Source organism: Cryptotermes secundus, unplaced genomic scaffold, assembly GCF_002891405.2.
Source record: "Cryptotermes secundus unplaced genomic scaffold, Csec_1.0 scaffold178, whole genome shotgun sequence".
Classification (NCBI taxonomy): domain Eukaryota; kingdom Metazoa; phylum Arthropoda; class Insecta; order Blattodea; family Kalotermitidae; genus Cryptotermes; species Cryptotermes secundus.
In genome coordinates, this window is record NW_019728499.1 from 458,529 (window position 1) to 480,949 (window position 22,421).

At 41.7% G+C, this 22,421-nt stretch overlaps 1 protein-coding gene across 1 annotated transcript in view; it reads left to right on the top strand.

Annotated features, from left to right (window-relative positions):
- Window positions 1-22,421, top strand: part of LOC111865165 (aquaporin AQPAn.G) — a 46,722-nt gene that overhangs the window by 4,648 nt on the left and 19,653 nt on the right. Inside the window, exon 2 of the mRNA XM_023852949.2 lies at window positions 18,901-19,108. Coding sequence (XP_023708717.1) covers window positions 18,908-19,108 — 201 coding nt within the window. The 5' untranslated portion in view covers window positions 18,901-18,907. The remainder of the gene's footprint in view (window positions 1-18,900; window positions 19,109-22,421) is intronic.

Consider the following 22,421-nt stretch of genomic DNA (forward strand, 5'->3'; position numbering starts at 1 on the left):
TCCGTTTCACTTCGTTTTACTAGATCTTACACATTCGGTAGGAATCCTTGGGCGAGTGATCAGCTCGTCGTAAGGTCTCTACCTGTAGACAAACACAGAAAAACGCACACAAACATCCATGCCCTGAGTGGGATTCGAACCCACGATCCCGGCTTCCGAGCGAGCGAAGACAGTGCATGCCGTAGACCGCTCGGCTACCGTGACCGGCTAAAAGACATTATACCATTTCGAATAATATGTTAATAATCTCTGCAGTCGATACAGTGTCGTTAATAGTGTGACTCTGCAACTGAGAACTGTGAATTTGGTAAGGATGGTGTAAATATTAAAGACAGGATCTCGACCTCCTCTGACACCGTCTTTTTTAACGATTCAGCAAGGAATATTATTCTACCTTAACAGCGAACAGTAAATATGATTCATTTTTCATTCAATTTCGTTTTTGCAACATCACTAAAGCATTTTAACATGTTTTTTTTTAATATCATTAGCTCCGCTTTTTCACGTGTTGTTTTCTCGAAATAAGTTCTATTAAAAATGAAACTGTTTATTAATTTTGTAGTCTTATGATTACGAGTAAACATTGCCGTTATCTGGTGTTCCATTATTTGCACCCGTGATGGCGCACATGATCCCTTGATGCCCTGAACGGTTGCCAAGCAGCAGAACAATGAAAACACTCAGAATTACTGGGTTTTGGACTTTTTCCATGATCCGGTATTCTAGAAAACAGAGAACACAACATTTCGGAAACTGGATCGTTTTCCGTCCTCAGGTGATTGACATTATCACCTTCTAAGGGACCCAGTTGAGTGTCTTCCCCTCTTCACCTGAGGATGGAAGCAGATCCAGTTTCCGAAACATCGTGTTTTCCGTCCTCGGGTGGTTGACATTACCACTTTCTAAGGGACCCAGTTGAGTGTCTTCCCCTCTTCACCTGAGGATGGAAGCAGATCCAGTTTCCGAAACATCGTGTTTTCTGTTTTCTAGAATATCGGACAATGGAAAAGGCCCAATAACCCAGCAATTCTGTGTGTTATACACCATCGTCAGAACCCTTCAGAAGCAACGAAACAACTATTGGATTTGAGGTTCTCACAGCTGTGACTGTGGAGAATCTCATAAGACAGAAATTCTCAAAGAAGGAGCTGTTGATATATGTCGCTTTTGCACTATGCAACAGGTTATAGTCGTCTTTGAGCAAGAAAAGAGAGAAATTGATTCTGCCTATTATCAGAGTGAGTCAAGGCTGAAAACACAACGCTTCAACAGCTTCCTAACCAAAGGCACTTGGCGGTAAAATGCATTAAGCATACGGTAGTCGATGAAAACTATTAATCTGTAAGTGTATTAATCTTGTACGGATTTCCCGGGTTAATCTCTGTTCTGTATATTTCATCATTGTTAGAGCATTACTTCTAAACATGGTCTCTTGCAGTTCCACGCAAGCCACCAAGTGGCAAACACCATGCATGCTGTTCTGCTTCTAATTGAGACAGGTTCTGAGTATTTACGTTTATTCCAGAATGGAATTTGTGTGAACTAATACCAGATTTGAGGTTGTCATGACGGTGAATATTAACATTATGATCTTCTGGGTTGTTACAATATACAACTAATATATTTATCAAAACACAAGATGTCATTTTCTCGTTTTAATAAGTCAAAGTAACATCAGTCTGCATGAAATTAAGGTCTTCTGGAATGTGACGCCTTACGTTCCTATTAATAATTAGGACTTCTACAAGCTGGAAGGTCGCAGGTTGGATTCCCGACAAGGTCATATGATTTTTCAATTGAGATAATCCTTCCAGCCGCACTATGGCCCTGGGATCAACTCAGCCTCTAACAGAAATGAGTACCAGGAAACTTCCTTAGAGTAAAGGGCGGTCAGCGTGTAGGGCTGACAACCTTACCGCCATCTGTCAGCCGATTTTCTAGAAAATGTGGGAGCCTTGACGTTTCACAACCCTATGGGTCTATACGTCCTCCTACAGGGATGGATTTACCTTACATTATCTCAGCTCATCTCACCTCACCTTACTTACCTTAACATACCTTATCTTACCTTAATTTTATTTTTTTTTTAATCTCTTAGTGGGGGTGGAGTCCAACTGGGTCCACTCAGCACGGCGGCCACTGATTGGCCTGCCCCGGGTAATTATTATGATGGAGAATTTGGTGGAATGAATATTGGTAGGGGAAACCAAAGTGCTCGGAGAAAACCCGCCCCAGCGCCATTTTGTCCACCACAAATCCCACTTAACCAGACCAGGGCTCGAACCTGTGCCGCAGTGGTGGGAAGCCAGCGACTAACCGCTTCAGCTATGGCGCGCCCTTATCTTACCTTACTTTATGTAGAGAAATATGAGCATCAATCCTTACGTCATATTAATTCTTGCCAATGTAGGCACCTGGCCAAGAATTTGAAAGTCCAGAATCCCGATAAAGGCACAGCTTATCGTGTCTCTGCTAGGACCACAAGTTTCCACGTCCTGGGATTACGTGGCGCAGGAGATTGTATTTTGGTGACCAACACTCGAACAAATGTTAAATTAAGCATAACAGTTGAATAATATCCCAGACAATACAGAATATGACAGCAGCATGTAGTGACGTATTCTAATGTAAGTTGCAAATCTGAGACAAAATTTGATTGTTTTGACGTCAAAGAGGTCACAGCGGAGTCTAAGTATTTAAGCACCCTCAGATCCAGTCACCATCACGATCTCTCTGTTCCAGCAGGTCAGGGGTTTTGAAACGTGAGTACGCGACATCTGAAGTAAGTTGTATCGGGATTTGGGCACTGTTGTGTTATACAGTGATGAAAATCGAATCCATATCCGTCAAAACTACCGGTAATAGGAGATGTGGCGTTCACATGAGTTATATATTTATGTATATGCATGTCTCATAACAAACATCCTGTGATTACAGAGAGTCCTGCGGACCAGAAACTGGAAATCCTTGCTGTAGATAATTGCTCCTGGGATCTGGCCCCTCGCCCCTCCTCACCGGAACAGCCTTGAAAGTTGTTTCAACTGGAATATTGTAACCCTTATGGTGGCAGAACACGAGAACGGAAATATCACAAAAGAATGACAGAGTTCTCGTTCCGTTGTTCCTTGTCCCTGGAGCACCTGCAGGCTCTGTGACCACGTTCTGCATCACTCCTCCCTTAATAACGATGATTTTGCTAGAGTTTTCTAATAGCGGTGTCACTTTAATTTCATTGTTTATCTACCCTTGTGCCTGTTGGCCCGTGAGAAAATTGCTTTTCGAATGTGTACCTTTCTGTTACAAATCAAAAGAACTGGCCGCTATTGCTGGTTGCAAACTCTCTGAAAGTCAGCCACCATTCAGATAAGCTAAATTATATTTGAAACCAAGCCAAATAGACCTTTAACAACCTATCTACGCTCTTCCTTCTTCCGACCATTGAAATCTTTCATCTGTGAAATTAATTAAACCACTGTGCGCAAGTAGAATCACTACATCGTATGTTCATTGGCTTCTCCCGCGCATTGGCCTGATACTAAACGTGAATAAGAACGAATTGTTCAAGATTAAAGTGATGAGTCTTACGGTGAAACTCCGATATCCAGTAGGGTAAGTAAAGCTATCCCTGTAACAGGCCATGGAGACCCATAGGGTTGTGAGACGTCGAGGCTCCCACATTTTCTACAAAATCGGCTCACAGATGGCAGTGAAGTTGTCAGCCTTACGAACAGCCCTTTACACCAAGGAAGATTTCTGGTACCCATTTCTGTTAGAGGCTTAGTCGACTCAAGTGCCATAGTGTGGCTGGAAGGATTAGGTAAATTGAAAAATCCACCTCTTCGGGATTCAATCCCGCGACCTTCCGGCTTGTAGCATAGCGCCTCATCCAACTACGCTACAGCGTGCCCCCCCCCCTCCCCCGATATGCAGAAGCATCAAAATATAAGATTTGAGGAGGAAAGAACCCATGCTGTTTGGAGTCAAGATCTTGAGTTATTCTTATAACCCCACGGCACTCAGCACCAACAGCGCGCTAGCTTAGTTTTTGGGGTTGGGGTGAGACTGAGTCCATTCGGTACACCGGCCATTAACTGGCCTACTGTACCATCGACAAACGATAGATGATGAATATGGAGCAGTCGGTGGAATGAGAATTGGCAGGGTAAACCGAAGTACTCGGAGTAAACCTGCCCAAATTCCACTTTGTCCACCACAAATCCCACATGATGTGACCTGGGCTCGAACTCGGGTCGCCGCAGTGGGAAGCGGGCGACTACCCACCACCTGAGTTATGGCACGGCCAACAACGCACTAGTGAACGGACTGTGAGACAAGTTTGTAAGACGAGTCTTGCGATGTTCTATATCGGTACACAAATACAACATTCCTCTGAGTATTGAGTATGCGCCAGTTACTTAAGAAGTTATCATTTTCAATATTTCAATTGTCAGAGGACAGAGTAGCACGGCTTGTTGGCGCTGAAGCCGTATGGAACTAGTGATGTCACCAGATCGCGTGTTTATGCACACACTAACATTGCGTGATGCCACTTCTGAGAGGAAAAAAAGAAAGAAAGAACGGAAAATAAGGATGAGAGGAACGCTGTACGGAAGAAAAGAGCGATAACTGAGAGGGATCCTGAACTTGCGTCGTTTAACATATGGAAGACACTTTTGAAATAGAAACATAAGAGCCACTGCAATGGGGTCTTGAAGTTTTTAGTCGCAACAGATGTTTAAAAACTTAGCCTATTCAACTTTCATTAGAGAATATTTAAACGGAAGTGAAAAATTGTATGTTTTTTTGTTTAATGATAGTAACTTACGAATAATTCTACGTTTACATGCATAATTTTTATTGTGACATGTTTTAAACATCATTAGGCCACGTGTAGTAATAACACCTAATAATGTTCCACGCTTTGGACCTCTAAAATGCACCGCGTATTACTCAAAACGTTGGCAGACTCCTGACCAAAAAGCCGATAGCTTTCACAATGACAGCTGAGTTATTTTCTTTCGAAACATACAAGAAGTTAGAATTGTCTTCTGAAATCTCAAAATGTAGTACATATGTTATTAATACTACGAAATTATTGATATTGTGGCGTATTTGCTCCATGCAAGAACGATTGAGCCACTGAAACAGACGTTTCTGAGTAATTCGCGCAACAATAGATCAACGGGGTAATGCAACCCGCTTCTAGGTAACGGCTCGGTAAACACACTTCCGCGCAGGCGCAATGACATCATATCCAAACAGTGCTTAGCTATCACGTGACTAGTGTTTTAAGGAACTGGGGCTACATCATTTCAGTCTGACTTCATTCTTGTCTCATCGACACCCTTTTTACCATTTAATGTCGCGTCATGGTTGTGACGTGTCCTGATCATGCCGACAGGAAGTAAATATGGTGTGATTGTAGTTTCCAGAAGTTCTAAAATGTCGTGAAATTACTCTCCCCCCCCCTCCTAGTCTGCCCAACTCTCTTTAAATTACAAACTTCATTGTAATGCGTAGCCAGAAGCGTTATAGTGTACTTCCCTGTGCGTGCGTCTCGGTGCATTGCTTCCATCTGCTGGGTGCATAAAGTTCCAGTGAGTGGTTTCTGAACTCTCTCAATTATTCCCCAACAGAAGAGCAAGTTTTTGGACATACCAGAATTGCTATTTTGCCTATAACATTTTTGTCTGTGTGGGCCTTTTTTTGTACTTTTCCTTAGTATGTTCGTGCAGAGGCGTGATAGCGCAGTCGGTATAGCTCCTGGCTACCGGCTGGACGACCGAGGGGTCGGAGTTCGAGTCCCGGCAGGGTCAAGAATTTTCTCTTCAGAACCTCGTCCAGACCGGCTCTGGGGTCCACCCAGCCTTCTATCCAATGGCTACCGGGGGATCTTTCTTGGGGGTAAAGCGGCGTGTAGCTAACCACTCACCTCCAACTAGTGCCGAGGTCAAGAAAATGTGGATCTGTACATCCATTGTCCCATACGTCTTCATGGCGTAATACATAATTAGTTAAGCACAGAGACACCTTTGCCTCTTGTTACATTTTTGGTATATTCATTGTGAGCCTGGATAGCACAGTCGGTATAACGACTGACTATGGGCTGGACGAGGGAGGGTCGGAGTTCGAGTCCAGTAGGGTCAGAATTTTCTCCTCTCCATATCGTCGAGACTGGCTCTGGGGCCCACTCAGTCTCCTATCCAGTGGGTACCGGGGGCTCTTTCCTCTGGGGTAAAACGGCCGGGGCGTGAAGCTGACCACTCACCTCCAGCTAGTGCCGAGGTCAAGAAAATGTGGATCTATACATCCACTCCCCCATACGTCTTCATGTGTTTAATTAGTTAAGCACAGGGACAATTTTACCTTTTTTGTATGTTCATTAATTGCACTGTTCCTGGAATTCGGATGCACGAATGAGGAGAGCTAAGCAGGAACTCGTGAAGTTTGGCCTCAGAATGAGATTTTATTATAAGAGGCCTATCAGAATACTAGATAAATAGGTTATAAGGATATGTACTGACTGAGCTGGCTTATAATTTACTTCGCTCTACATAAGTCTATTAAAAAACGATAATTATCATGAACGAATCGGTAAAGAATGTTCGACGCTCTTTGACATTATTGTGACGCATTGCTTAAAACTATTATTTTGAACTCTGCAAATCGTCCAAGTGTATTAATACCAGTGACTTTCGAAATCTATGCTATTTCAGTCTTCTTCTATGATCTGAAAGTAGTCCTAGTAAGGGGCGCAACAACGTAGATTTACTTTCATTTGCTTTTCATCTGAAGATGGAAACAGAAAAAATTACCGGAACATGCTGGGTTTAATAAATTCCCTCGATGTGCGGAGTTTGGAGTAATAGTTCTAAACTAAAAGAATATTCAGGGAACAAGTCCTCCGGGAGGGACTTTAAGCCGTGGGTCCCGTGTCATAGATTTACGGCACGTAAAAGAACCTCATGTCTCTAGGAGACCTCTGAGCAAAATTAGGCAACATTTCCCGCCCAAGTAGTTTCCAATTCCTCTGGTAGATGGGGGAAGTATTAGGTACCACTGCCAGAGGAAGGGGACCTCTCTGACAGAAAGGGACTAACTATTAGATACCACTGCCAGAGGAGGTTGGAACCTTGCTGGCAGAAAGGGGCTGATAGTAAGCACCAGTACCGGTAGGGTATGGAGACAGTAGAAATTAAAGGGGGACGCACAATGGACCACTAACCGGTGTAAGTGCATGGGGAAACCCACCCCCTCAATACGGAATACGGAAACTAAAAGAATTATTATAATAATTATTAAATATAATTAATTAATAATTAATAATTATTAAAATATTTCTGCGAAAGGTGAACGTAACTGCATAACAGTTGCAGTTAAAGAATATGCTCTAGGTAGGTAGAGTTCAGTTTGGTGGTTTTGCTGATAGCGGAAAAAAAAATTAATATTAAGGCACCTGAATTGATTCACAATTTTCGTGAAAGGATGTTGACGAACACGAAAGAGTTTTCCTCACATTTAAGAGCTAATGACACCGACTCCACCCAACTAGCGAGAAACCGCAATTCACTTAGACTCGTGGGGGACGGTAACCTGCCGCAGTGAACACGCGATTTGCCCTCTGTTCAGCACGTAATTGTAGAGGTTTCGCGTCATGATTGTGCGGGACTGTATTCACATATAGCTTTCAATTCCAGGAAAGTAAATATTATGATCTGTGGGTAGATTTACACAATTATTGACGGGTCCGGTGCAAGAATCGGTCCAACCACAAATTTTCGTAAAGAAACAATCGCGTGATCGTTTGACATGTCGAAACTAATAGTGTTTCTGGTTGCCATGAAGATCCTTTCCGTGGGCAGCTAGCAATTTTGCTTGCAAACTTTCGTGTAAGCCATTTAAGATTAGTTTTGCTGGTCGCTATAGAATATTCATCATATGAGAACACATTCCAAAAGATAATTTTCATTTTTGGTATTCATGTTTGCTACATTTCCTTTCCTAAAATTTTAATTTATTTTCCTCAAATACCCAGGGACGGATAGACGTTTTGCTTGTCTCCCCCATCAGAACCCATGTACGGTCTTATTTGCTCATATTATTAGATGGTCAGAACTTTTTGTTATGATTCTAACAAGACTGATGAGTGAGTACTGACATCTTAAATCGCGTCCGCATGTTGATATTAATTTTCTCTGAGCTCCTAGAGTAGATTAATGATGAATGCTAAAACATCCTCTTGCCTTCTTTGGTATCCAGCTTTCTCCTTACATCAAAAATTATTTTGCGTTAGAGAAAACGATTACGTAGTGTATGATATAATATTTCCTCAGTCCAAATTATTCCCTCGATAAAAGTTTCAATTGACCGTAACTGGATGTAATGAAGTAAAGAGCGGAGAGGCGTTGATTGCTGCTCTTGCGTTCTGCTCTCTGCATGACTTGTGCAGCGTGGGCATACGAACTAGACTTCACTTCTCCTGCAGTTTGAAGCCTCCTTCAGAAGGGCGCGGTTAGTCAGACGTGAAAGCAGCTGTTTTGTTTTATTGCCTGGGTTGCTCAGCTTTTGTGCGCAACGAGAACACGACGCCCCTCCGGTAAATTCATACTCTCTGACCAGCTGACGGTTGTATCTTTCAATTTCCGAACTCTTCTTCTTCTTCGGATGATAATTATGAAATTTCATGCAGTAGAGCCCCTATAAAAGTAATTAAAATATAATTTTTATAATATAAAAAACAAAGAAACTTCGTGGCCTGTAGTCCGCGAGTGAACTATACCGACCGAGCGACCGCCACTTGTCGGCGAAGTTAGTGCCAAATTTAGCGGATAGAGGGTGTCACGTGATCAGCGCGTGATCAGTGCCTTGTTGTGAGGCACCTTGGTCTTTATTATTCTGTTGGATAAGTTTCACACCCAAAGCAAAAGTTAAAATTGTTTCTATTCACTTACATACGTAATGTATCCCGTCATTTACCCCCGTAAATGCACAACAAATAGGGAAATTGTTCAATATAAGAAACTGAATATTTTAATAAAATATCTGTCAAATTTTGTTTATTACAGAATAAACGGTCCTATTTGATAAATTAATAAAATGTCATTTTAAGATATAGAAATTTGTGAGCATGATTCTGCGGCACCTGCGCTCCTGGTTGCATATGAAGTGCCAACGCTCACATCTGCCTGTGTTAACTACAGGCACTGGTGGAATTACTCGCCTCAAAACAAACACAACAGCACTGAGAGTGATAACGTGTATGCTAGAGCGCAGCAAACACGTTCTTTGCGATTTTACGTATCTCACTGGCCTTGATGTTAATTTTTCTCAGCCACAAACGTCTAATTGTAGTATTTCGGTTTCCCCTGCCCGTCCTCATTCCGGCAACTGCACGGTATTTAGTGATCATCCGAACTATATAGTCTCATTACTGACAGCATCGTTAAATAGTCAACTTCTAAGAAACGTGTATTGTCTCCAAGCTAATTACTAGTACAGACATCATCGCACATAGTAATTCATTATTACCCCTATGCGCCATCAGTGGGGGACACGCGGTAGCGTAGTTGGTTGAGGTACTATGCTAGAAGCCAGAAGGTTTGGGTTCGAGTCCCGATGAAACGGATTTTTTAAATTACCTATCATTCCAGACGCACTATGGCCCTGGGGTGGACTCAGTCTCTAACAGAAATGAGTACCAGAAATATTCCTGGGGGGTAACGGGCGGCCGGCGCGTAGGGCTGACAACCTTACCGCCATTTGTCAGCCGATTGTGTAGATAATGTGGGAGGCTCGACGTCTCACAACCCTATGGGCCTCCACGACCTGTGACAGGGACAGCTTTACCTTTTGCCTTACGCGGCATTAATGAGACATATATTGGTAAATATTTTATATAATTACATGAGTTATTAATGATTTGTCTTACGTTACACGTACTGTGTACAAAAACCTGCTTGGAATAAAAGTTATAAAGTTTAATGTCCTTGTCCTCTAAAACATGGATTACAAATTACATCTATACAAATCAGAATAAATTTTCGCGTCACAATCTAGGCTGCCAGAATTAACCTACATCGTTGAAAAAATCAGATAAAAAGTATGTAGACGAAAAGACACTAACGCCGTATGCGTCCATTTATGTACATTGTACGAAGGACGTGTCTACAATAGAACGCAACAGCATTACGTAACATACAGCATCCTGACAGACGATTACAGCAGCAGTTGTTCTTCGGATAGATCTAAATAAATGCTCCCTTTTTTCTTTGTTTTCTAATATCGATTTCTTAATTGCGTATGTCTTATAGCGTTAATTGACAGTATTTTTCTATTGATAGTGGGATGGGACTAAGTCCCTTGTACTGCGGCCACTTCTGGCCTATTGTACCAGCCCCAGATGATAGGTGAGGGTGATTGTGGAGCAGTTGGTGGAATGAAGATTGGCAGGGGAACCGAAGTACTCGGAGGAAACCTGCACCAGTTCCACTTTGTCCACCATAAATCCCACTTGACAAGACCGGGCCGTCGCGGTGGGAAGCCAGCGACTAACCGCTTCAGCTGTGACGCGGCCTGCTTGTATTGTTAATTTGGATTACTAGACGAAGTGCAATACGTGTCAGTAAAGGCTGTAACCATGTTAATGGTAAACGCATGCATATTTTGTAAACTCTCCTGACTTCAATACAATTGCTGATCACGTGGAATGATTGGAGGGAGAAAGCGGAACAGGAATTACCAATAAGTAGGCAAGTACAACTTCGGACCCAATGAAGCAAGATGCCCATCACAAAAACTTTCCATTTCAGCCCTTTATTGAAAATTTAGAATTGTCTAAATTCATATCGAATTTCTATAAAGTTTGGGCTGACACCGTTGACCGCAGATTTTTCTCATTAGCTAAAATCAAAACTGAACGTACTATAGTACGAACATCCAGCAACCACTTTTAAAAACTGTTTAGGATTCTTCGCTGGTTCGACTTTAGTTTCTTATTAGAACAATATTTTTTTTTCGGGTCTGTTTCTGCGTTAAGCAATGACGCTTGCGGTGTCACACTTGCTTGAATGTGGGCAGTTCCCACATATGTTCCAACCACGAACTATTGTGTGATCTCTTTGGCTGTAATAAAAGCATATTCATTTCGTCAGATATGACAGCTTTATGCATTCTTCGCAGTACTGAAAAAGAGGAGGAACTCTTGGTAGCCCTGCATGTGTAGACGGTCTTGCATAATTGCGATTAAGTACTTAAAACTTTACAACTGAATTCCGAAATTATGCCATCTGGTGATACCATGGTCTGCTCTCGCAATGATGAGAGTATATCACATTCTTCAGAAAATCTTGAAGAGAAAATATTCAAAGTCAGAATTGCGCACTCCCTTCTTGTTTCGTCAGCTTGTTTTCAATTAAGTGGCATTAAAATTTCGTGGAGAACTGTTCGTTGTTTTAGTGGAGCAGATAAAAGTAGAAACAAACTATGTAAACAACCGGTATTCTATGTTCTGGATGGCTTGGTCGGGCTGCTGATACTTTCAGTTATCACATATTCACGTATATGTCACGTGTCATTATGCAGTCCTCCTTTTTGTACTCCGTAGCACCACTAAAGTGATTTTCCTTTAATTTTATACGTGACAGAATAAAAGAAGAAAGGCTTTAGTAATTCTCCCTCTGTGGCCTTTAGTCCGCAAACGAACACTACCGACCGAGTGACCGCCGCTTTTCGGCGAAGTTAGTGCTAACTTTTGCCGACAGAGGGTGTCGCGTGGTCAGCGCAACGGGTTCCAACGGCCATTAATCTCTGTTTCCTAGACCGGTTTAGTAACTCTTACTGGCCAATATATTTAAAACGTCATGGAAACAATTCTTGCTACTGTCGTAATTGTGTGTGGTTATTTAACGACGCTGTCACTATCTTCACCGTAAACTGTCGAATGGTAAAATGACTGATATGCAATGAATTTTAAGCGGTTATGGCATAATCGAAGTAATGTACTGGTATTTACTTGAAGAGAAGGGGAGAAACGACGGAAACCCTCAGTCAAGATGGCCGAATACAAGACTCGAGCGTTGGCGCTGCAGGAACCTACTCGGTCCGCCCTAAAGTGGGTCCCACATGAATACATGATTACGCAGAACATACACAGGTGTGTCCACAGGAACGGAGAACTTGCCAGCTTAAAACCGGTAGGTTGAAACGCAAATGCCCCTGTAGTCTGTGACTAAGCGATGACATAACCTCTACTTCTGTATCGGTTTGCGTTCATGATATGAATGAAATAGTGTGGGCGATTCTTCTTTCGGAGATGCTGTGGGCTGGAATTGAAATCTCTCCATGGTTGGCTGACTTGCTTGAAAAGCATGCGCTCGTGCGGTGCCACGGGAAATGACCAATGAAACTGTAACTGGTTCCATAGATTTACGGATGGCAAAGGATATGAGATTAATAGACGCTTCCGGGTTGGGAGGCGCGATATGCACACGACTCTGATTTGGAATGAACATAGACGGGTCAACGATCAAGTGCTTCAACCGCGACTGGCGGTTTACTCTACAGCCCCGTTCATAATTCATTCATTCTTCAATGGTTCTACAGCCCTTTGTTGAATCCTCGCCTTTTCTTCACTTCCTTCATCTTTTCCACAAGCTCGAAGACGGTGGGACTCCTTGGAGGAGTTATCAGCCAGTCGCAAGGCATATACCTACACACAGGACAACACAAACACAGAATACGTCGTAAATGCACACACAAACATCCATGCTTTTAAGTGAGATTAGAACCCACGATTCCGGCTTCCGAGCGACCGAAGACGGTTCATGCCTTAGATCGCGCGGCCACCATGATCGACCACGTAGGACCAGCAACTGGTGCAGCATCGTCGGTTATTTCTCGGTTTTGGCGATTCTTTCTGTAACTGTGATATATTTTTGCTCTCTGAAACACCCCCTCAGAAGAGGTGGGTGTCCACTTATTTTTCTGAATTCTCAAATTCAGTAATTATTCCTGCTCCGCCCTGGGTTCCATATCAGTAAAAAAAAAGTAAGTAAAGCTATCCCTGTAACAGGCCGTGGAAGTCCATAGGATTATGAGATGTTGAGGCTCCCACATTTTCTAGACAATCGGCTCATAGATGATGGTAAGTTCAGCCTTACACGCCGGCCGCCCTTTACCCACAGAAAGATTCCTGGTACTCATTTCTATTAGAGGCTGAGTCGACCCCATGGCCATAGTGTGGCTGGAAGAATTATGTAAAATGAAAATATCCACCTCATCGGGATTCGATCCCGCGACCTTCCGGCTTGTAGCATAGTGCCTCAGCCAACTACGCTACCGGGTGCCCCCGGTTTACATATCCCTTCAAATGTTAATTCACATTCATAAAGTATTTATATGTTCAGGCTTGTCCCATTTTTCCCAATTGAACAAACTCAGTTTAAATATTTTCATTCTGAATTTTTCAATTATGCTTTAGATATCTCCGAGCCAACCGTCAATAGTAGCGAATGCTCCATATTATGTGTTTGTGGTTGTGTGCGTTTGGAAATACTATGTTGGGCACATTAGGAAACGTACGCATAGCGTAGTAATTCTGTCTGCCGTTTATGCAACAATCTCGAAAAGCGTAGAACTTAACGAAAATTAAAGCTTTAATTATGTGCTTCAGTTTTCTCTGTATTTTCTGTTGAAAAAAATCGGACAAAAATAACGTGCACTCTTTTCTGTACTTGTTTGGACCATAACGCGCTTGGCACCTCTCGGAGCGGCATCTTGGTCACTTGAACAGTCGTGAGCTTACCGCTACGAAGTTCAACCTTTCAAGCAACAACCTATTTGAACATTACAAAACATTGCGTTTTCCCATGGAATGTATTTATGTGTTTCGTATGAATCTCAGAATAAGCACCGATTATTTTCCTAGACAACATTAACCGGTTGCTGTATGTAGTGGAGATTCAGTGTGGTTCTGAATAATTAAATATTGCCACGATCTGATAGGGACTATAGATGGGATCTGCCCGCGTAATCGAATTTATTACACACCTACAACTCGTAACTAGAAGTAAGGATTATGCTCTCACTGTTCTACATACTTCACAAATTACTATAGGACACGCTAAGTCTTCTTAGTCTGTTACAGTCTTCACTAGCCATTGCCTGGTAGCGGCTTCAAAGGCGGACGTTCCCCTTTCTCTGGGTTCTCGAATTGCCCCCGACCTCAGCTACCAGCAACAGCTCATAACTGAATTCAGCGGTTATGCAGCTCACGCCAACTCCTAAATTGACCTGCTTATAATATCTCAGCATGGACGTCACAGAAAACACCGTTCTTCTGTTACATAACAATTGTTGCGTTCATATCTGTTGGGGTACCACGTGATCGCTACTCAGTCATTGCCTAGCAAAGGCCATTGTTTGCAAATCCATTACTTAATAAGGGCTTCTGTATAATTGCTTATTTCGCAGTAGTTGCCTAGCAGCCGGTCTACATGCCACAATATTATCTGGATACATTTCACGTTACAAAGAACTGACCCGTTTATACAGTATATTCAGTTTATGGCGGTACGGGCCGTGCCATAGCGCAGGCGGTTAGTCGCCGAGGCGGCCCTGGTTTGATCATAGGCCAGGTCACGTGGAATTTGTGGAGGAAACAGTGGCATTGAGGCAGCTTTTTTCATAATACAGCTAGGTCTCGTTGAGTGCGGATAATGAATCCCATGAAGTGGTCGTATTATTCGAATTCGCACTATTCGAAGCTATACTGTATGTGAAATATGGCAATTGGTTCCAACTCGACGGAAATTGGCAATGAAAAATTTTAAACGTAAATTTTTATATGTTTATTAATGAAATATTACAGTAACGGATAAAAAAATAGACTTATAATTTAAATTTATTGTTAACAAAGTTACAGAGTAGTTATAGAGAGCAAAAAAAAATGTAAATGTTATTCCTAAAGGTAAGCGTACACTGACGAAAACATCTCTATTGTCTACCGAAATATTTTAGTATCTTAGACTGAACTGCTTTCTCTTTCTGTACAGCTTCATACATTAGTACGCTGGTGGACGCAGAGTGCTTTATCCACATCTCGGCGAAGTTGCATGCTTCGATCGAGGCTAGGGTTTGCAGCCATAATTTTTTGCTTCACGGCTTCCACAGCACGAAAAAATATATTTAAATTCCTTGAGAGTGAACTCCTTCACTTGCACATCATCTCGTTCTGTCGGCATCATTGTCGGCCTCTTCAAACGCTTTCTCTTGAACTAAAAGTAGATCATCGGCCATTTCTTCCGAGTGTGAACTGAGCAGTTCCCGAATATCATCATTTTCTAGTGTATCAAATCCAAGTTCTCTTCCGATATTTGTTGTTTCTTCTATAACAGTTTCTCCTTTAAAATCACTGCACAGCAGCACATGCACCCACAGAGAGATAAACAAGATCAGACTGATCTAAAAATCCTAACCGTAACCTCAACTGCGCATGCGCTGGCTTCGCCATGACTGAATTTTGGTTCGCATTAAACGCGACCTGGTATCGTTGTACAATTCTCACTAAATCGAATATTGCATCATATGAACTCTCATTAATCGCGACCTGGCTGTATACATGAACGTCTGAATTTTTTTCTGTGTTGTGCTGTGTGTCCTTATAATGGGACGATTTGGCAACTCCCACGTTTTTCTGGGTACAGTTTGAATCAAGTTGTCATCAGTTGTAAATTCCTAGTACTTCAGTGAGATATGTTTCTGCCTGGAACCCGAACTCAGTTCTACTTGCCTCGTGCTAGATCCCACGTGGACTCCCGAAGGATTGAGACCTGGCCTTTGCGGTGGAATGCTGGCTTGTACTCCTCCTGGGCTTAGGTCTGTAGGACATTCGGTAGACGGACATATCCGTTCTATAGCTTGGTTCTCCTTCTGTGATTCCTACTTCCTGTCATTTATCGCAGAATGAATCTACACTTCTATAATGTTAGTCCATCCTTTGCAGTAGGGCGAATTCGCCTCCAAGAAAACTTACCATCTCAGCTTTCAGAGACCTATCACTTAAAGACTGTGAAGAAAACAGTTGTTGTTTGTTCTGTGACGCAACCGAAGTACACACGGCTGAGATATCGAAGTACCGACCTGTAGTTACCATAGTTTCTATGGGATTAATGAATACGTTTTTGAAGAATCCCTGTATCATTAAAAATAATGAGACTCCTTGTCAATACATAAATGCCCGAGGTCTGGGATCCACAAGGTCTTAGCTCGGGTAATGCTATCGTGGTTTCGAGTCTCTCTCACAATTATACTTCGATTTCCCCTGGAAATTTTAATTCCAAAGCTGTTTCTCATGCATTAATACGTAGTTCTATCATCCGACGCTATATAGTCTCGATAGTGACAGCGTCATTAAATAAACAACTTAAAGTAAATGGCGCAGCGAACGGGCTTGAAAAACGAGCTGGACAAATCTGGCTCGGGAATAATTCCAACGGGCTTAGAGCGACGTGGATCCCATATGTTCTATGCCGAGCATCACTTTCTTGTGCAATGTTGCTGCTGTATTCATTTTCATGGTTTTGTATGACTTTTGCATGCTGTGTGCATGCTTTTGTAATGAAATCGTACCCGTATTGAATTTTGAAAGCCACATGCAGATCGCAGATCTGTGTGTACTTTGGAATATTGCCAGTGATCACAGAAAATTGTCTTGCGGACTATGCGTTTGGAAAGTGAATTCTGTCTTTAAAATTCTCAGATCAGATCCGCAGGTATTCGCAAACTGTTCAGTGCGTTCCTGGTATACCCACGTAACGGGAGTTCCTTAACCTCACTTTGCATTCGGATATGAGTATTCTCTACAGATGTGACTTTGTAACTTCGCCTAATACTTCGGGCTTCAATTCACGCAGTGGCTATATATAATTAACGGATCCAAGCTCGATTCTTGCTGAGAACAGAAATAATCAGTAATTAACAAGTTGCGTTCTTTCCTTTCATTGTACTTCTGTTTTTCTTTCTATAATTGTTCCTTTTCTGCTATCAAATCTAACGTCTCCGTCGAGTGGGTCGGTCTCTTGCTTCATATAGAGAGGTCTTGGGTTCGAATCTCGGCCGCAGATTGGCTAAGGATTTTCATGGATTTCTGCGGTCTAGTGGTCAGAATTCCAGGCTACAGATCCAGAGGTCCAGGGTTCGATTCCCGGCTCTACCATATTTTCTGAGAAATAAAGGGTCTGGAACGGGGTCCACTCGCTTCGTGATGATAATTGAGGAGCTACTTGAATGGAAAAGTAGCGGCTCCGGTCCAGAAAACTGAGATTATCGGCCGTGGGGATCCGTTGCGCTGACCACGCGACACCCTCTATCCGCTAAAGTTGGTACTAACATCGTCGACAAGCGGCAGTCGCTCGATCGGTATAGTTTGCTTTCGGACTAAAATCACGGAGTTTAGTTTTTAGTTTTTCCTCAGTACAAATAAATTCCGAAATATTACCTCGATTTAAGCTGCAACCGCTTCCTCCCGCATATTTTCCAGTCAATTATTCATTGATCATACCATTCGATATTGTATAGTCTGATCTACTGGTATCTTGGATAAAAAATCACGAATAAGATCTATATATATAGATCTCATCAGTCTTAACTTACGTTAGCTGCTTAAATGCAGGGAAATCGTTGAACTCAGTCAATTTGATGAATACTGACGACATTGTTCTGAATTACGTGTAATTAACCAACATTGTGACGAAGAGTAACAAAGTCTTACATTCCGTATCCTTACACTGAAATTGGCGTGGCAGCGTTGCTAATTGAGGCACTCTGCTACAAGCCAGAAGGTCGCGGGTTCGATCACCGATTAGCTCATTGAATTTTTCAATTTATCTAATCTTTTCAGCCCTACTATGGCTCTGGGGTAGACTCAGCCTCTAAAAGAAATGAGTACCAGGAAGCCTCCGGGGGGTAAAGGGTGGCCGGCGCGTAAGGCTGATAACCTTACCACCATCTGTGAGCCGATTGTCTAGATAATGTGGGAACCTCGACTTCGCATAATCCTATGGGCCTTCACGGCCTGATACAGTGATAGCTTTTCCCTTTTTTACTTACATACAATCCATTGTTAACGCTTAACTCCTCCCCCACTGCCATTTATATCACCTATCTACAACAAAATGCCGATCACAATGACCGCGCGGCCTAAGGCATGAACTGTCTTCGCTCGACCGAATGGTGGGATCGTGGGTTCGAATCCCACTCAAGGCATGGATGTCTGTGTGTGCGTTTATTCTTTGTTTGTGTTGTCCTGTGTGTGTGTAAATATCGGCCTTGCGACGGGTTGATCACTCGTCCAAGAAGTCCTACCGTCTGTGTAAATAAGCTTATGAAACTGAAGAAGAGGCCAGGGTCGAACAAAGGGCTGCAGAACCATTGTCGAAGGAATGCAATCAATAAAGAAAAACATATTCTGATATTTGAGGTTATCTCGACGTGGAATCGACCAGATTATGTAGCGCTAAGGATCATGGAGTATTAGGTTGAAATCTCGGTGGGGACATTGTTATCCTGGGGTTTTTCATGGTCTTCCTCAGTCCCTTGATGCAAATACCGGGCTAATACTCGATAAGGCCGCAATATGCTCCTCCCAAATCGTTTCGAATTCATCAGTCAGCACACCGTTCGGCTCTCCTTGAGCCAGACACTGACGTATTTACGTAGTTATGAAACCACAGAGGGGAAACGAAAGTTTCGGAGGAACATAGTGCGGAGGTACTTACTGTGTAATATACTACGGCGTACCAGACAGAAGTGTCATAACCCAGGATCTAATCATGTTTACGCATAAGAACACCATCTGTCACAACTCTTATTGTCTTTATATTCACACTTCTGTGTGTGCTGCAGGTAGACAATGGCTGGCTCCGGCATCAAGGAGAAGTTGGGCGTGGAGGAGATTACGAGAGGGATTTGGAAGGCGCTTCTCGCGGAGTTCCTAGGCAACCTGCTGCTTAACTTCTACGGATGTGCGAGTTGCGTCGGCGCTGAAGACAATGGAAAGAGTCCAGTGTTGGTTTCCCTCACTTTCGGGCTTGTCATTATGGCCATTGTTCAGGTAAGAATATCTCCGTATGGCCAACTGACCAACTGGAACACAAAATGCTTTAGGAAGCAACACATCTTCCAATAAAGGTCGCAGTGAAAATGCCATCTCTAGTTCAACTGTGAGAACAAGCAGTAGGATTCTTCTGCAACTGCCACTGGACCAAAGAAACTGGCAGAAAGTAGTAATGATGAAACCATTTATCTGTAAGAAAATTCAAAGTTAAAGAGTTTCCTTGGCGAAATAGGACTAGAAGAAATGCATTCTATGATGACACTGTAATAAGGAGAACAATTCGAGAAAGTCTTTCGAACTGGGAAGACCTCGTTAGACTCTGAATTGCAGCAACTATTATAGACATGAATGATGACAGAAACTGGAGAAAAGTTGATATAGATGTGACGGAGTGATGGAAATAAAAATTTGAAGCAGCCGTTCTTCTCCTGGATTTTTTCCTTAAAATAAAATTTTACTGGAATATGACAACTTTATTAATGTATTCATATATCCGTTGACTAAAGTAGCCATTCTGCTATATAAACCTAATTATCGCATTACAAATTAGCAAACCAATGGTCACCATGGATCGCTTTTTTTCCTGAGAGAAGAAGTTATGATCACTTGGCAACAAAATGGAAATAATCGAAGGAAACTGAGAACACTGTTAGAAATTATTTTATGCGTAAGATTGGAATGAGACTGTGAAAAGAAAGGCTCTCAGAAATTTGTTTATATGGGAGTAAAGCACTAACGCTTCTGACTTGTATTTAGGAGGTGCCAGGTTCTAATCTTATCCAGGACACCTAATGCCCTGACTGAGGTTTTTCATGCTTTTTCTTAGTCCATCCAAGCAAATGGCAGGATAATAACTTAAATTAGGCCAGGGCTGTTTCCTTCCACATGACTTCCAAGTCAGTATTCACTGTCATCCCATCATTCGATGCTGTATAGTCTTGAGATAGCAATGTCTTTGTTAAATTAACTACAAATATACATATACGAGTATACATACACGTCTCTTGAATCATGCGGAGGAAAGTGAATAAGATGGTAAATTTTTGTGTGTCTGGATATACTATATGAATGAGAAACGATCATAACTGATGAAGGGAGTGTACAATTTGTTTTAAATTGTCACAGTAAGGACACAGACTATGCAAGATACTGTGCAGGAGGAGGAGAAAGATGAGGAAATTAAGATAAATACTGGGATAAGACATCTGTTCAGATCTTGGGTTATAATTTTTTATGGTTACAGATGATAAGGTTTGAAGAAACTATGACACAGTAATCTGTAAAAAATGTAATGTCACAAGAACCCGACCAGATGAACCAGCGACTCAATAGGCATGCATGGAGCTACTCCTTTCTTTATTTATTTATGGATGTTTTCATTAACTCATACTATAGAGCGATGAGTGATGGGACTAAGTAATGATCTGGAAAGGTCATGGAAGGAAGGAGTCGTGGCCTGATTTGAGGCATTGGACTTATGCCTGGAGGGACTGAGAAAAGTCATGAAAAATATGACAAGATGGTCTTTAGGGTGAGAGTTGAACACTGGAACTCCTGCATACGAACATCCACTTGACAACAACATTTGGCACTTGCGTTGAATTTAACAACATTGTTGGTACCGTCGTAAAAACACAACATTTCATGACAGACACAGCTTCTACATATCTATAAGCACTAAATGCATTCTTGAAAGAAACGCCCTGGGAATCTTTATGATGGTCCAGGGGTAGAGAAAACCACTTTTGGCTAAAGTCATCACATGGTGGGATGTATATACTCCTCAACAAGCAAAATTTACTTCAAGCATACTGAATAATTGAATCATTTGCTCTGGAATGGGCATGAGTGACTGGAACCAAACCACACTAAGTCTTTGGTATCTGTATCACCGTTTATTACGAAGATGTATCAGTGTTCATAACACAGATACTCACGTCATCTCCTGACACTGCAATTTTACTATTTTACCGTTACGTCTCGAATACTGGAAAGGAGCTGCAGTTACTTTCAATTCATCTCATCAGAGTATTTGTATAATAGAAAGTCTAACTGTAAACACTGCTAATTAGGCAAACCGTTTGGAGCACTGATTAGCATCTCTAGACGTCCACTGATTTTAATAACCCTTATGGTGCATACCAGTGGTTCTTTCCACTTCTGCTGAGCTAACCACCACAGTTTTCGTTATTTTCCTGGCTTCTTTAATAGTCCGAAGGTTATGAGAGTTCAGTAAATCTCTTTGTCCAATAAGTTTAAAAAAAATATTTAGAACAATTATAAACTCTATGAGGCTCATAACTACTCTAATTCCCCCCCCCCCCCTCTCCCCACAACNCAAGAAAATGGAGAGTTGGTCAGCTTACAGGCTTAAGTAAGTTAAACAGTGACAGTAAATGTGTGATTAATTGTTCATGTTATCAATAATATTTTGAATCCACAGGGCTATGAACAATTTCATAGCTTTCTTGTTTAGAATTAATGAAATGGCTTTGTGTTTTTCTGATTGGATAATTGTATGAACAAGTTTTTATTGACTTTTATTGTCTTTCATTATACAAAAAGTAACTGATCAGTTTACTTTTCATTGTATTACATCTCAGCCAGACAATGCTAGTGACAAAAGGGATAGTTCTTCAGACATATCGACCATTAGCACTAAGCCCTCAATGTAATGTATATTTTACATTCTTGATGCAGCCAAAATTACTATTACTAGTACTATCACTACTATTTGTAGTGATGTTCGCTCTCTGAAGATGGTCCACAGAGACCGAAACATGTAAGGGTGTTAAGTGTTTATGTAGTAAAAAGCTTACAAGTCACATTGGACGGAGTGATTTATAATTTGTAACTATTTGAAAAATTATCCAGATATTCTGGTTAAGCTTCCCATGTCGGTATTGTTACTCTAGCACTATATTATGCTTCTGAAATGGCTAGAACTTGGCCAAGTCTATTATTTATATTTCCAAATCTTGGTCGTTACTATTTAATTCTGTTTTATTACGTTAGAAAGATTGTAGAAATTGTTAAGCTTTGTCAATACACGCCTGGAAATGGTTGACCTGAGGCAATGACTTAAGTGCATTATTCACTACTGGTTTGAGTCAGTGTTTTACAAAATACAGCACAATGTAATTAATCCTGGGAACACAGAAAACAGTTGAGCCAAAACTCAACTTGCAACCTAACATTGTGCTAGATATTTCAGAACAGGAATACCATTTAGTAATTCCATACACTTGCAATTTAGAAAGTTAAGTTCCAAAAATAATTTTGACATCTGTTGAATTTGTTGAGAATCTAG